The 16,710-nt window shown below is 34.7% G+C and overlaps 1 protein-coding gene across 31 annotated transcripts in view; it reads left to right on the plus strand.

Moving 5' to 3' along the window:
* GPHN (gephyrin) overlaps positions 1-16,710 on the plus strand; it is a 240,785-nt gene that overhangs the window by 110,971 nt on the left and 113,104 nt on the right. For all 31 annotated transcript variants that reach the window (XM_072337125.1, XM_072337092.1, XM_072337096.1 and 28 more), the window contains exon 4: positions 11,149-11,241. In XM_072337125.1, the coding sequence (XP_072193226.1) occupies positions 11,149-11,241 (93 nt within the window). The remainder of the gene's footprint in view (positions 1-11,148; positions 11,242-16,710) is intronic.

The following is a 16,710-nucleotide window of genomic DNA, read 5'->3' on the forward strand; positions in this document are numbered from 1 at the left end:
AAAAAAAAAAAGCATAAATGTATTATCTCTGTTCTTTTCTGAGGGAAACAGGAGGAGGGAGGCATGACATACTGTTTATGAAAGTGTAATGAGTAATTGCAGCATCTGTATGTTAACTGTCATGCTTAAAAGAATGACATCATCTAGATAGTTATGAAGGTTTAATAAAAACATCAGATAATATAAGTGAAAGAAATTTAAAATAACTCTGTAAAATGTTTTCTTAAATACTTCTCTCAAAACCATTGCCTATAGTGGGAAACATCTGCTAAGATTAGCCTGATAGAAGTCATTTGGGGTTTAGAACTTAAATGTAAGAAAAAACATTTCATAAAAAGGATACTTCAGGGTTTGGTTTTTCATGTGCTAAGGAGTTAGACTTGGTAAATCATTAATTCCTCTTGAAGCAGACCCTGTAAGGGCTTCACTTGTCTTTTACTATTCCCTCAGTGCTGCAGCTTTTGCTTCTGGCACAGTTCTTGCTTTTGCAACTGGAGCATATGGTACAAATATATTCAGTGCCAGACCGTTTAATTAATTAAGCAATAGTTCATTTCATGATTGACTGTTAAGAGTACCTGTAAATATGAAATTCTTCATGCAGGTGTTTCTTATTCTGAAATAAGTAGTGTTTGTTTCAAAATTCAATTGTGAAACCATTATTTTTGGTTAGAACTGGCATGTTTGAATTTTGGGACTGTAAAGCATTTCTGAGTGTAACAAGACTTTCTCTGCAGGAGTCAAAAGACCCAATATGATCACTGCGAGTATTTGTGAAGATTGTTCTTCCTGTAACAGAAAGTGTTCTATATTTGTCTCATTCTGATAGTACAGATTAGTATCTCTTTTATGGCTCTTAAATTTCAGCAAGTGAAGTTTGGCATCTGTCCACCAAAATGAGAAATGGCATGTGATTCAGTTTGAAATTGTCCTTTCCAGTTCTTTACATGTATTGATTTGAACTGTGTTCATGTCCTACTTAACTTCTATGGTCTTGATAACTTTCTGAGATAAGATTTAGCTTGATTGCTTCCTTGAAGCAATTGCTCTATGAAGTTTCTTTTTACTCCATTTGCAGCAACCCTGCCAGTTTAGGCATACTTCTTACAAAGTTATCTTCAGCAAAGTCACAAAGATGTATTTCTTTATATATTTCATATTTTAATATATTCTATGCATTCATGTAGGTATTATCCTTATCATCTAACAAAATGTTGGCATATCTTTCTGTATAATACTAAATTATTTCCAGTAATTTAGGGCCTTAGAAACAATAGAAATTACAGTACACATAACTGTACAAATATACTGTAGGTTGCTTGACATTCTGCATGTTATTTTGCCTGAGAGATTTCCCATACCCATTAAGATATGTTTGAACAACCTCGGTTTCCTGGCAGACTTTAGCTTTAGTTATACCAGCTGCAGAAACAGTTGGAAGATGATTTTGAAGTCTCTGTTGGATTTTGAATGTTTTTATTACCACCTGACTCCAAGTAATTTTGTTGTTAGTATGTATCAAAAAGAAATTAACATCTTTTAAAAATGTTCCATGAGAGAAATGACCAGAAAGCTTCAGCTCTTAAGGGGAAAAAATGTAATTCTAGTGTGAATTGCTCTGCATCGATTTTCTCCTGACTGTAATAATCAGCTGAAACATTTGATTGCAGTGGGATCAGCTAGTGCTGAGACACTTCTGCAAGCTGCAATGGAAGTAGAAGATAGCTAATCGTGCTCTTTAGTAATAGTTTTCACTTCATATCGTGGGTAACAGCTATAATCCTTTGAGTTTAAAAGAGACATTTTGCATACCCTAAACCCTGAAAAAAGTCTTCCCTTTGAGAGAATGGCCTTTTTGTTCAGAAATAAATGCCAAAAGGTTGTCTTAATACTTTGTAGACTTTGGATTCTAATGCTCTGCAGTTCAGGAATGAACAATATCCTAATCAGCAAGGTAGCCTATTACTAGTTCATTCTGTTAGTCTTCTATTATTTGCTCACAGAAGAAGGATATTTCTGTAATAGTCACTGTTAGTTATTTTTCATTGCCTTCAGCAGCAGTCATCAAGTTGTTTGCATTAAGAACCATTGATGAATCTGAACTGATTTTTATCCTTTCCATGTTCCGTTTAAGGGTCATTTTCATGATATCTAAGGTGACTTCTAATCAACAGATAACGGAGAAGTGCAGACAGCCTGATCAGTTCCAGAATACTTCAGTCCTCTTTCCTCCTTTCTCTTTCTTGTTGATCTATCCCTACTGAAGTAATTTATCATCACGAAGTGTTCTTACCTTCTGTGTATCTGGAGAAACAAAGAGCACTGCTTAGTTTGGAAAGAAGTGGTTTTCTTCTAGATGTTTTGGTGTTCTCAGGAAGCCACATTTGGCATTGGTCTTTGCACCTGGAAAATAATTTACTGTCTAAAAATAGTTCTCTGTAACTTTATCCTTATTTATCTGTGGCAATAGTTTCTTTAAGGAAAAATATCTTCGTATACTCACCTGTAGTGACCTGATCTGTACAAGGATCCTTTCTCAATCAAATGGCAGGGTCTCTGTGCAAATGTGTTTTTATTTTACATTACTCTGGAAAGATGAACACAGATAATTCCCGTCTAATTTAAACTGAGGAAACAGATTTTATTGTTTCTCTACTAAGCTTCATCATGGCAAATTAACACTTCTCTGAATTAATCTGGGCAGTTTCAGGATGATGATAAATTGTAGTAAGTTCATATCTCATCTAAATTTCTTGATATGTATGAAGCAGTGAAAATTACATGAAAATGATTTAGTTTAATGGTTGGTTAAAAAAAGGGGTTCTAATTTAAGTGCAAAAGCTTTAAAAATGGATGAGGAAATGCAAATTGTAATCAAAGCTATGAAATTCATAAAGTCCAAGGTTTTTAATCATTGCAAATTCTAGGATTTCCTTAGAAGTATTGATGTTGATTATGGGGACATCATTTATTTTTCTGAAGGAAAGAGTTCAAGTTGAAGTAAAGTGCTAAAAAGATATTTTGGTTTCTGAAATGAAGTCAATTCATTTATAGAATCAAAAGGAAAATTTGTGCCAGAACATGAAAATTAAAAATGGCTCACAGGCTGTTTTGGTGGATTTTACCACTCATTTAAATGAGCAAAACGTGCATCTTTGAGGTGAAAAATCAAGTAGTCTGTGACATGTTTCAAATCATAACTATGTTTGAAATGAACCTCAAATTATGGCATGTTCAAGTTACAATAATTTTATGTGTATTAATACAATGGCCAAACACAGTCCTGTGAGCAACAACAACAAAAAGAATTTGAGAGGAGGTTACAAGATTGGGGGGAAAAAAAAAAAAAAAAAAAAAAAAGTCGATTTTTTGGTATAATTGCAACTTAGTTTTAAGTTGACATAAATACATTGCCTGCAAATTTTCAAATGTAGTGTGTTTGTGATCAGATCTTAAACTCAAGAATTTAAAATTCTCTCTTTACAAGGCTTTTATAAGCCCAATCTTACCATAGAAAAATGTTCCTCACTTCACAATCCCATCTTTTCATGTCATCACTTTCTGGCATTGCATGTTTGTAATGAAGTAGGGGAAAAGTGAAATTTCATCAAAAATATCTGACAGACACCTTGAGAACTCACTGAGAATTGCAGCCACTTCCATCAAACCAGACAGATGCATTTGTTTCACAAAAGAAGGTCAAATATTCTTCTGGTTGAGTTTTTGTAGCTATCTTTTAAAAATGCTTTGAAATACACACACACACACACACACACACACACACACACACACACACACACACACACATACACATATATATATTTAAAAGTTCTGTTACTATATATGTTACTGTACTATATTATATTTTTTATATGCAACCCAAGACAATTCCTCTTTACTCAGTGTGGCCCAGGCAAGTCAAAAGGTGAGACACTCATGGTCTAGACATACATTCTCTAGAGGAAAAGTATACTGTCTGTATGATATGTCTGTTGCTGCTTTGATCTCAGATCTGTTGGATTATTTATTTTAGGTAGTTCTTTTGACTTCTTGTTGTAGTTTGCTGAGGCTATATGTTTACTCTCAGTGCTTGAACACATTCACTTTTTCACACCTCAACATTGAGTTTCCTAAAGGAATTGATCTTGACATATCGGACTATTTATGATACAGTAGTCTTGTCTTGGAAAAGCACTGTCTTATATGGTTCCTTCTCCTCTGTTAAGCTCTGAAATTCTTATTCCTTCTGCTTCTGTCTGTGAAAGTGGTGCATTCTATGACTCAGCCATCTGCTGGAGAAGACAGATCCTTGTGACTGCCATTTTACTAATTCCATACCTATGTAAGGTATTTTCTTCGGTCATCCAAAATTCCTTCTTGAAGTGGTAGCAGGGTTCCAAGAGCAGCCAGGCAATGAGTCCTCTAATACTCGTGCCTGGGTCTTATGCTTCTTGAATTTTATGTTTCACATTCTTGATTTCATTAGGACCCAATTGTTTTTCTTCACACAGGTCTAATTCTTTTACTTTGTTTGCTTGCTTGTTGTGCTGTGGGAATGTCCAGAAGTTCAACTTGCTTCACACAACAGTTGTTCAGATGGTTATCTGGCTGTGTGTGGAATTGTGACTTGGACTTCCCTCTGTGGCCAAAGCAAATTCCTTCAGAACCCTGAGAAAACTTAGTATCTGTGTTGCATGGTATTAGTATATTTGCCATGAAGTCACTTGGAGTTCCATCTTTGCTTCCCTCTAGCAGTGTGTTAGTATGATAGAATCTAGAATCATAGAATCATAGAATTACCCAGGTTGGAAAAGACCTGGAAGATCATCAAGTCCAACCGCAGCCTAACCAATACCCTAACTCTAAAAATTCTTCGCTAAACCATATAAATCATCTATATAAATCTATATAAATCATCTAGGGCTGTCTCAGCCTTCAGTGAAGTGGTGCTGCAGTTGTTTGTTTGGGGCCTCAGGACTTCTGCTGGGCAGTGAAAGACAGGTAACTGCTGAGCGTACATCACTGCTGGAATGTACATGCAGACTCAAAGAAGAAAGGTTACTAGTCAGTAACTGATGTTCTTTGAGAGGTATGGTCTGCATGTACATTAGTCTCCTACCTGCCTTTCCCCTCTTTCTGGATCTCTTTCAGGTTTGATTGTGCATTTAAGAGGAACTGAAGTGGTGGCGGATGCACTCTGCCCTATAATTCATGCACCAAGCAGGACGAGGGGAGGCGCTAGAACGCACCTCCCAGGACACTTCAAGGCAGGCCACAAGCTCGCCCACTCTTAGAGTATATATATGGACTAAATATCTCAAAGTACATCAGCTATTGGTAGGTAAATTTTCTTTACTGTATTTTCACAGGTGAACTGGGAGATTTTTTTTAAAAAACAAATTCATTCTTTAACTCTGTGGATTATATGCGTGAATAACAGACACATGGGAGTGTTTATACCAGAAACTGCATTAGGTACATTGAGGTAGTTTCCTATCTCTGTGATGTCTTTGTCCTCGAATCCAAACTTCTTAAAAGATCTTGAATAGTATTGATTTGCCATTTACATTGAGAGCTACTGGAAGGAGAAAAAAAAAAAAAAAAAAAAAAAGTTTGGAATTTTATTTAAATTGAATAATTGTGGCTAGATGTGTGAAGTCAAATGGATGATTGTACTTATTACTGTTAGAAAAGGGAGCTAGGAACTGAAACGGGTTTCATAAGAATTATATTTTTACAATTGTATTGTAGGTAAAACTTCATATTTACAGAAAAAAAGCGAATGTTCCCATTTAAACACTTTTCCACAGCTGGGTCCCCCTTTTTAATTATAGAAACCTTATAGAGGTTTTTCAATCCAGTCCACTTACTGCCCATTAAACAGAACAAGTAGGTGCAGGGAATAACTTGGCTTAAGCTAGGGAAGCAGATTGTCTCTGCTTATAAATATGCACATGCAAGATCTGAGTGCTTTTTTCCAGTACAATTGACTGTAAAATGCAGCTATCTGTGTGGAGGGTTGTTGGAGAATATGACTCTTACATGTTGGTACTTGCAGTTCTCTGAGACGTGTTGCCTTTGTCTACAATGACCCACATGCTTTACTGATTCCTTACATTTGAAGCATTTAGTATTGTTTTGGCAGCTCAAAGATGTTTACAGTTGTCCTTCTGTAGCGTTGCCATTTCTGTGTTTTGAGAAAGATTAAGAAAGAGGTTATCAAGTCTTGGTTACAATCAGCAAAGATTGATGAGTCTTCTAGTTTGTGGTGTGTGAAACCACCATGAGCTTGTACTTGTGCTCTATTTATAGGTTATTATCTACTTGTCTTTAACATCAGCTTGCCTTTTCACGTTCTGGGGAGAAAATCACAAATAAACAGTCTTAGACAACCTTAAACATTAATGTATTCAAAGAGAAAGAAAGTATGGAAAAAGATGTCTTGTTCCGCACAATGAATGGGAGGCTTATGGCTCCAAAGCCAACCATTTGTAATCTTATAATAACACATTTTAGGGAGAAAAATTTTGATTTTTAATCTCTCCTGGTTAGTGTGAGCAGTTTGGAATTTATTTCATTGTTATATGCTTTTTCCCTTTTCTTTTTATTCCAATTGCTATATAAACTTGTATTGTATAGGAATAATCAGAGAGGGAAGAGTAATATTGGCAAGGAGGCGGTTTTTTTTAATTTTTCAGTGGTTTCAAACAAAGTCTTAACAAAGACCATTGAGTGTTTATAAATTCATTAATATTTATTCCAGTTAATAAACATTTTAGAGGAAGAGATTTACACCTAATAAAAATGAAATGCATTTAACTTTATTGCTTTTGCTAGTAAATTTTTATTATGTAGAGATGGTTATGTGTGTGTACATGCCCACCTGAATGTATATATCTGCCAAATTCATGGTAGACATTCAAGTTGCTTCAGAAACTGGATATGCTTGCAAAACATCTAGTTCAGACTCTTCTGACGCCTCTAAGTCCCACCCCTTCATCGTGACATCTGAGAAAAACCGTTGCACTGGAGTTGTCAGGTCTTTTCCAGTGAGCTTTTGTCACTTCCAGAGTGCAGTATCCACTCTAGGAGAATTCCAGTGGAACCAGCCAACCCTCCAGTGGAGGCAGATATTCTTACAGAAGGAAGCTGGTAGTTCTTGTACCACGCTGCGTATGTAAACTGATGTTTGCATCTGATCTACACCCTCTTCTAGATTTTAATTCAGTCTGTTAAAGCATACCAACAAATCACAGTTTTTCTTGTTTGCAGAATGACTGATATTTCACTGTAATTAGTCTGAATTAAGAATTTCACCTTTCTAAGAGCAAATCACAAAACAGAAGTGCAGTTCTTCAATGTCTCATGCTGGATTCAGTCTTGCATGTGACCTATAATGTCTTTACCATTCTCTACTGAAATAGTTTGAAATTTATTTTCCTGATCTCAGTCCTCAAAAAGCGTTGTCGCTCCCAGTTCTGGTGGTTTAATGGGCAAACACTTCAGAGTTTGCACATCTCTTTGGTTTACTTTCACTTTGCATTGGTGTACTCTGTTGAACGTTGCACTTCAGCCCCTTCTTTTTTTCTTTCTCATTTTAGGAATAATTATAATGAACAGTAGCTTTTAAAAATGGTTACATTACAAGCTTCATAGCTATGCTGAACCTTGAAGTTTTTGATAGCTGCAATTTATTTCATAATGAAAAATGCCCACAATTAAATTTCCATTTGTAAAAAAGTAAATCTTTTATAGAGTACATTTTTATGACATTTTTTTCTTTTAGCTTTTCATTTGAGTAGAATAGTTGTACTTTTACTACTTTCTGGCTAATGTTAGCTTACTATTTAGAAAGCAGTACTCAACAAAAAATAGACTGTGATGCTGAAAACCACAAATGTTTTCAAAGACTACAATGGTCAGCAAAATATTAAAAGATCAAAAGCTCTGTTTATAGACATTGAAATGCATACTTGGGTGTTACCCAAGTCCTTTGACTGCAATTATTATGCTGTAAAAACAGTCCTACTATTTATGTTACTTTATGTCTTTATTGATGGGGGAAGAAAAGAAAGGGTGGGGAGGTTCCAGAAAATGTGTGGTGTATTTTCATGGTATTTTAGTATTTCATTTTCTAGCATTCTTAAAGCATTTTCCATTTTATGATTGATTATTCGCAAAGCTGTTGCTCTGCACATAGGAGTATCTTCATACATTTATGTGTCAGTGAAACTTTCAAGAAATAAGTGAAAAGTCATGAGCGTAAAAAATAGAATCTTCACAAGAAAAAGGGTAAAAAAAAAAAAAAAAAAAAGAAAAAGAAAAAAAGAAGAACTTAATTCCAAGAGTAACTTAACATTTTTAAGGCTCTCTTAATCTTTATTCTTCTGCTTTTAATTTGTGTGTTTTGTTGTGAATTTCTGATTCATGAATGATGAAATATGTTTTCTTATGATATCAGTGTTGAGTTGGAGTCTGGAGCAGTTACAGCCACAGGACCAAGCAGAATTTCTTGTAAGATTCTAATGTGCCAATTTCTGAGTTCCTCAAACTCAGTGGTCAGAATTGCATCCAGTTTTCTTACCAAATTTGCCACTGTGCAGGATTTCTCTGTATTGATTTATTTTTCCATGTTCTTACTCCAGATAATTTCTTCATTAGGATGATGTCATATCATCATAAAAGGAAATTAAGTTGATATTCAATGTGTCGTTTGGTACAACTCTTATTTTTTGATCTGGATTCCTAAGGAGAGTAATCACAGCTTTAAGGACATGCTGTAAATAACTTACGTGTTTAAGAACATTTATTTGAAAGTTATATATCTTTTGCTTGCATTTTCAAACATACATTCTTAGAGTTCATCCTAGTAAACAGGATTTATCTATGAAGAAAGAAGTTACGTAATTTTACAAAGCAAGTGGGTTTCAGAAGGTCTGTGTTTAGAAATACAGAATTTTCATGTAGGGCCTTTGCAGTCCCTATTTATTTATTCTGTTCATTTATTTGTATGTATTAAAAAGTGATATTTTAATGGATATTGAAAAAACATCCACTTTCTAACCATCCTGTTGAGAATTCTGTAAGCAGGATTCTTAGGTATCGTGGAGGGATCCATCAGATATAGTGAAAAAGAAACAGTTACTATAAATATGTCAAATACTTAATAAAAATTTGTGAATAGCTGTTGAAAAACCATATGATGTATATTCAATCTCTTATCTAATTCTGAGCAAGGCTGGTTGGTTTGGTGAAGGATATGCTTGAGTCCTTTAAAATGTTTTAAGCACAGAAGGCACTCATCAAGATTCTGTGACTCGCCCAACGTACAGTAACTCAGTTTAGTGACAGTTCTGTGTTTTGGACATTGAGATACTTTGCTGAAGAATATATGTCTGAAAGTCACGTAGCTATTACTTGACTGAAATGACTCATAACATTAACTAACATGTGGTACAATAGGATTGTATCCTGTGGCCTTGGATTTTGTAACTAGATTATCTTAGTGCACTAATTGCTGTGTAATAATTTTATTTGTATAGCATCAATCAAGCCAAGTATCAGATCAGTGATCTGGAGGAATTCTGATTTGAAAATACAGTAAATCGGTGCCTATGAAAAGCAAATGGCATATATGGCTGGACTGCTAGCAGCAAGGAAATGAACACAAGTAGTCTTTTTCCCTCAGTAAATAGTTACATGCAAGATAATGAAACAAATGATATGGTCAGTTTACGTGAAAAGTCAGCATAATTTCTGTAGCTTTCTATATGCTATCACAATCTTGTTTATTTTCTTTTTCCCCTGTTAACTGGAGTATGATTGAGCTGCATGAGAACAGATGAAGGAATTATTTTCACTTGAAAACTTGTTGGATTTTGTCAGGTTTTATTTTATCTAAAAATAAATGTTTCATAAAATTCTCACTGTATCTCTCTTTGTTTTGTGCTCACAATTTATTCCTGATTATGGTAATTTATACATACATACATATATGTGTGTATATATATGAAGTTGAGCTCTCACTTTTCTAAACAGCATTTCAATGCTCAAATTCTCTCAAGTGTTCCCTGATTGTGCTGAGAGTCAAGATAAATGTCTTTAGATGATAACCTCTCAGAGATGATATTATCTGTTTCAGAATAAAACCCTAAACTTTTCTGATGCATATCGGTACTGTTGAAACTAGCGATATCAGTCGCTGCAGTTGCCTTTGTTTAACTTCAAGAGAATAAGGATAGCTGTATAGGTAATGAATGTGATTTCTGCCAGTGGTTACTCTGCTATGTAATACATGGGTACACATCAGTTAATTTTTAGCTCCAAGCAGATGCTCAGCTGCTTTGCTTGCGCACTATAGCATATGAAGGATAAGTGATATAATCATACTGCGACTAAATACGTTCTCTGCTTATGCCATGTTTTTTTGGTCACAGTTTGAAAAGTAGGTTAAAATGTCATTTAAAAAATGAATGCAAATGGAACTTAACATTTTTCTAGTATCATGAGTTCTATGGTACTCAAGATATTAAATGTACATGACAGATCTCTTAAGTTTTCTTATTCCAGCTTTGGGATCAGCATGTGCTGTACCATTGAGATGATATAAGAAATAAAGAAAAGATAGTTGCAAGGAGCAGCATATGGGCTGCGGTATCAGGTGTATTATTGCATCTTCTAATAGTCAAACTTACAAGTAAGTAGATCTTGCTTTGTTCAGGCTGCTAAAAAGTAGAGCAAAGACAGAAACTAAAGTTATTTTTATAAGAATCAAGCATATAACCCAAATTAAATACATGTATCCTACTTATGTGTGTTGAAGAATTGTGTTTATATTTCAGAATCAAATTAAACACTAATATAAATGAACAACCAGGAGTTCTTGTTTTCCATTTTAGGACAAGAGATTGAGAACAGAATTCCGGTTTCCAATTCCAAAAATATTATGACTGATTGTATTACTCTGCCATATGTTTGTTGTAGTAGCGGTTTAGTATTTGTTGAAAATGCCATGAGTGATTTTACAATTCCCTCCATTTATTTTATGTGTCTCTATTTATTTTCAAGACAATTCTTTGCATGTTTTCTGAGGTAGATGTATCCCAGGTATTACTTGCTAAGTCTGGCAGCTTTCATCTTCTCTTTCAGGAGACGCTGATAGATTGGTGTGATGAAAAGGAACTTAATTTGATTTTAACTACTGGAGGAACAGGGTTTGCACCACGAGATGTCACCCCAGAGGTGAGTTACTTCTGGAATAAGAAAAACATGCGCTTTAATGTAGAAATGTATAAATTGTGGGGTGGGAATGTTAATTCTTTCTGAAGTTTCTTCTGTGTCTTAACTGCACAGTATCTCTAGACAGGTGAGGTGATTTGGAAGAAGAATATGCTATAGGGAGTGCAACACAAGAGAATTAATATGACCTTTGTTTCCGACACAAAACAGTTTTCATACTAAAATGTGACATAGTAAAATGGATTTCCAGTTCCAGTAGAAACAAAACAATTCTAACAGCCCTGGTGTAATGTTCCTTAGCACTGCAGTGCAGCACTGCTAAGCAAAAACATACATGTCACATTTCCTATGTCCCATGCAAGAAAAGTGAAATGAAAGGGTTCTTTAATTCTCTCTTAAAGGCTTCTGCATTGACAACTTCATAGGTTAGGTAATGGGAGATAGATTATAGGAGAGAAAAACGGTGTAAAGCTGCTATTGCTTCTCTTGAAACCACACTGTCGAAAAAGCTAAGTGGGCAGAAATGGAAGTAACCTGCATCAGTAAATGTTGCACAGGAAATTCGGTTACTTTTCACTTCTGTGGATCTCAGGTAAGGAAAAAAACAAAATACCTACACGAATGAAACTTAACCAAATAACTTCATGGCCATGAAATGATAATTGAATTACTTGGTATTTTGTTGTTTTAAATTAGGTTGATTTGAACTTATAAAATCACATACCTCTTTTGATATGCTTAAGTTCACTGAAGGGCAGAAACACAACTCAATGCCTGAAGTGTTTATTTCTATAATTTAGAGTATTTAGTTTTCACTTAAGAACTTTTGAGTTTATGATTGCATACACTTTTAAGAGTAGTTTTTAGCCCATCATAACATGCCTACAATCTTCTTTATCTACAAAAGCATTCTGTTCAACCTGAGACTGCAGTTTAACTTGTTTTCACTAGGAATATTTAAATGCTTTTTATTTGCCGTGTAACTAAAAGAAAAATGTAAACGAAATGCTTCTGATGATTCTAGATTGTATACTAGAAACCTTAACTAAAACTTAGGGAGTATTAGCTACTGAAAGTGAATTTACAGATGATTCACGTTGTTAAAGCAACACAAAAATGAAAAGTGCATTGATTCTGCTGGTCTCTTACCTTCAGAGTAGCATTATGGTTTATGAGACTGTATACCAGTACTGTGTAAAAAGAAGGTGAAATTTCTGTTCCAGTTTTTCTGATTTATTAACTCTATGCAGAGTTGAGTAGTAATGTTGAAGGAAGCATTTCAAACTGCTTAAAATGAATTACAGATTCTCAAGGAGTGCTGGGGCACAAATGAGAACTTATTATGATATCTGGTGTTCTCCTTATATTGGTTCATTGCTGTTATTCAAACTAATTATTAAATACAGGTGCTGATGATTTGTTTGTCTAGATTAGATGTTACAGTGACCCGTTTTTAAAATGATCCTAGTTGTTTTAATCTTACACTAGATAATAGCAACACACTGGTATAAGTGTTTAAAGGGAAGAAAATCAGTTTTCCAATGTGTTGTAAGTAAAATATTGCATCTGTTTTGGATCAAGGAGGTAGATCCATTTGGAATGGAAAAATTCAATGTCAACATGAAACATGCAATGAAAAACTTTCAGAAAAAACTCATTATAGGAATGAGTTAATAAAACTCGTGTAGTGTGTAATCAGTGGTTTTTATTATCTTGTGTGTATGGTGCTTCTACAGTATGCTCACATGTCATTACTGAACTGTAAATTCAATTTTTAAACTATTTAATCATGACATAGTGAGATATCATCTCTAAGACCTGATTTTAAACATAGTAACAGTTGAATCTGATTGTGGAAGATCAGTGATAGCAATCCATCAGGTTGTATTTCAATTGAAATGATTAAATCCTGCTTCTCCTTAATCTTTCTGTAGTTTCAGTTAGAATGCTCAGCTTTCTGCTTTCTGATACATAATTGCTATTGTACTGTACAAGATAGAGTTGATTTCTGAGATAATTTGCAGCCCAAATAATTACTTAAAGTTAAATTATTTTTATTGATTACATTTAAATTAAGTGCCCAGTATAATGTTTCAGAAATTTGTGATTAAGTTCCAAAAATCAAAATTACTGTTTCCCCCATCACTTTGTATTTTGAACACTACATCTGAATACTACAAGATTATTGCACAGTGTCAATGATTTATTATGATTTTTTTTTGAAACAAAATAGATGACTTAGATGAAAGGGTATTCATGCTGTCTGATTTTGAGTATCTTTCTCAGGTTCCTTAATTTAGTACAAAGGTCTAGCGAGTCGATGAGGAGAAACTTTCAAGTTAGATATTAGGATTTCTGTTTACAGTCGTGGGTGTAGAAGTAAGCAGATGGAGTATCCTTTGCCTCCTTGTCTGTATGTCTACAAGCAATGAAGTGAATGTGGATAGATTAAAACCTAAACACTCAGTGGACCTCTGAATTTGAAGGAAACTACTGTAGGTGTAATTAATGAATACTGTGATCCCTCAACTACCGTGACAGTTCTTGGTCAAAAGTAGAGGCTTAATTCTGTAGATGTAACTTTTTTTTTTTTATTTTACCATCCTTATATTGCATATTGTTTATGGGTATACCATTTCAGTCCATATTGGAAATGCTCATAATCTTTTTGTTGATATATGAATGTTGTTGGGCAGATACCAAGGTATTAGACGTTGTCCAAGTTATGTGGGGAACTTTTGTATTTCCAGATGCAGACATTTTCCACTTGGAACTACAGTGCTTACAAAGTTTTTACATGATGTTAATGAACATACACACTAATTGTTACAAAATATTTAAATGTAATAAATTTTTGGTCACTAGGTTTCCTTTTGATATATAAACTTATTCTCTATTGCTGTCAGTCAGTACAAGGGAAAAATGCATTCAGGCACTCTGTGTAGTCTTCTGTCTTACATCTTCTCTATTTTTGTATTTATTCTCTTGCAAAATTAATTTTCCTATCTCTTAGCAGTCTTCTGACTGTTGTCTTGTCCTACATCTCTCCTGTAGCTCAGAAGTCATGTTAACCTCCATATAAATCTAGTTTTATTTACTTAGATAACAGCAGTGGGCGGTCAACCTGGCTAGACTGATCTAGCCTGGAATTCTTGGAGCTGTTTCTGTGTATATTCACAAATAGTTCAAATGCACAGCAGATAATTGTCAGCTCTGAAATTTTAAGACAGTGCTTTTAGAGAAGAAGCTCAGAAGAGCTCTTTCCTATCATGAAAATCCCTGCAGATGTTTCCTCATAGTTTCTCCCTTGACTTTAGTGTGAATTTTTCTTCAAATATTTCACTTCCCAAATTCCAAAATTCCAAATTCAATGTTATTTCCACAGACGACATTTTAGTTTCTCTGTCCTAAGGAGCATTTACAATCTTCCTATTCTGCACTGTTTTGTAGTTGTCATATGCTTTGTCTGTTGGTTTGTTTCCAGTTCATTTTTGTTTATGAAGCGAGTTGCTTGTTACACAGTGGGGTTTGTGATGTTATAGATGTATTCTCACAGCAACTCGTGTTCCCCTCAGATTGACTCAAATCCATTGAGATATTTCACATAACAATTTTCATTTAATACTTGATTACTTCAACTATGAAGAATTATTATTTTCATCCTCCCTGCCTTAAATAGTGCCTTTCCAGACCACCAGGATTTCTGGTCGTGTTCCTTATGAGGAAGGGAGCACTTCTATGCTTTTTTAACAGTATAAAACTCTTTTTCATGTGGTTACTGAGCCACAGAAACTCTTTTTACAGTGTCTGTCACTTCAGGCCTGCTCCATAGTGAGGAAAAATGAAGTCTTCACCTCATATGGAACGTCAGTCATTCGATGGCAGAAATACTATGAAATATGCAACCTGTGATAACTATTGTTTCAGTTTTTCATTATCGATATTCCATCTCCCCACCAGTTTTAAAAGCTTTTTCTTCATGCATTTTGGTAGTCTGTCTTAAGACTCAAGTTTTCCATATCTCTTTGTGGAGATTTTACTCCCTGTTCAGTGTAATTTCTTTGTGGGGATACTGTGTGATGAAGTATGCTGTGCTTGTATGCTTACTGCTCCTGTAATTTGCAGTCAGACCTTTCAAGAACTGCTGTACTCCATATTCCTTTGGAAATTGTTTTTAGCCTAGCTTGCTCCTTAAGGGTCTGAATTATGAAACCTTGCAAGGTGTATCTAGGCTATAAGGACACTTCAATGGAGTAGACTGTGATAAAAGTCTAACATGTAACAGAACTCAGGAGTTTATCAGTAACTCTGAATGGCATCATTCTCTTTTTCTTAGACTTCCAGGCAGTTCCTAGCTTAGATGATTAAGTCTTTATCCAATCTGATGTAGTTTTTTAATAAAATTAAGGTTCTGTTACACTACATTGGATGTTACAGAAATCCAAATATATTTGTGTGCTCTATTCATTTAACCATTAATTCTATAGCTAGGTTATTCATCTCACGTTTGGAAGACAGTATTACAGCAGAGCAATTTTCACTAAGTAACTGTTAATGGTGTCCCTGAGAAACACCAGTACGCTGTGAGCCTACACCTGGATCTTTGGAAATTCCAAGCTGATTCAGCTGTCTTGTTAAGTCCTGAAAAGCACAGGTTTTCTTCTCTTGTTGGAGTTTCTTAGGAAAACTTAGGTACCAAAGGCTCTGGTAGTCTGCTAAAGAGGTGTAACAACAGCTGCTGATGGGATGCCTAAGCCAGAAAAGTCCAGTAATAAAGCAGTCATGATGGAATTTTTTTCTGTGTTTGGATTGACTTTGTTCAGAATTTTTTGTTTTTAACAATGATATTAAACATACAAACAAGTTCCATCCCCAAATAAACAAAATAAAAAAAGAAAAAGCTATATTTCCTCTGCTTCATCTCTGTCAAATGAGAACTGATTGTTTATGGAAGGGATGTCTTATAAAAAAAAACAACAAGAAGTTATGTGGGATCCCTAATGGAAGTCATGTGTCATGTATGAGATTTAATGAGTTATGTATTTGCTTCATTTTATCTCTCCTTAATGCTCTGAGCTAGTGAGTCGAAGCAAAGCCATGGTTACAGATCAGGAAATCTCACTTTTGTATCGTAGAATTTCCAGTTAAAAATTTATTCCAAGGTAACTGAAAAATGAAAGTGAGTGGACAAATGGTTCGTATCGCAGTGATCCCAAATACTTTAACAAATACACCATTTTAAAAAAAGTACATAGTTTACCGCTTATCAAAGGAATGGGATCTCCTCCTAATGGTGTTCCTGATACATGTCTGTGCTTTCATTGTAGTGACCAGAGCTCATAGTGATGTGTCTTCATTAGGTTAAATTAGCTGGCTTGGCTCAGTTAGCAGTGTAGCTGTCACAGAGATTAGATCTTGCAGTTCTTTTTTTCTGTAACTGGAGAAGAAATCTTTGTTTACCATGCTTCCTCT

Source organism: Excalfactoria chinensis, chromosome 5 (genome assembly GCF_039878825.1).
Source record: "Excalfactoria chinensis isolate bCotChi1 chromosome 5, bCotChi1.hap2, whole genome shotgun sequence".
Taxonomy (NCBI): domain Eukaryota; kingdom Metazoa; phylum Chordata; class Aves; order Galliformes; family Phasianidae; genus Excalfactoria; species Excalfactoria chinensis.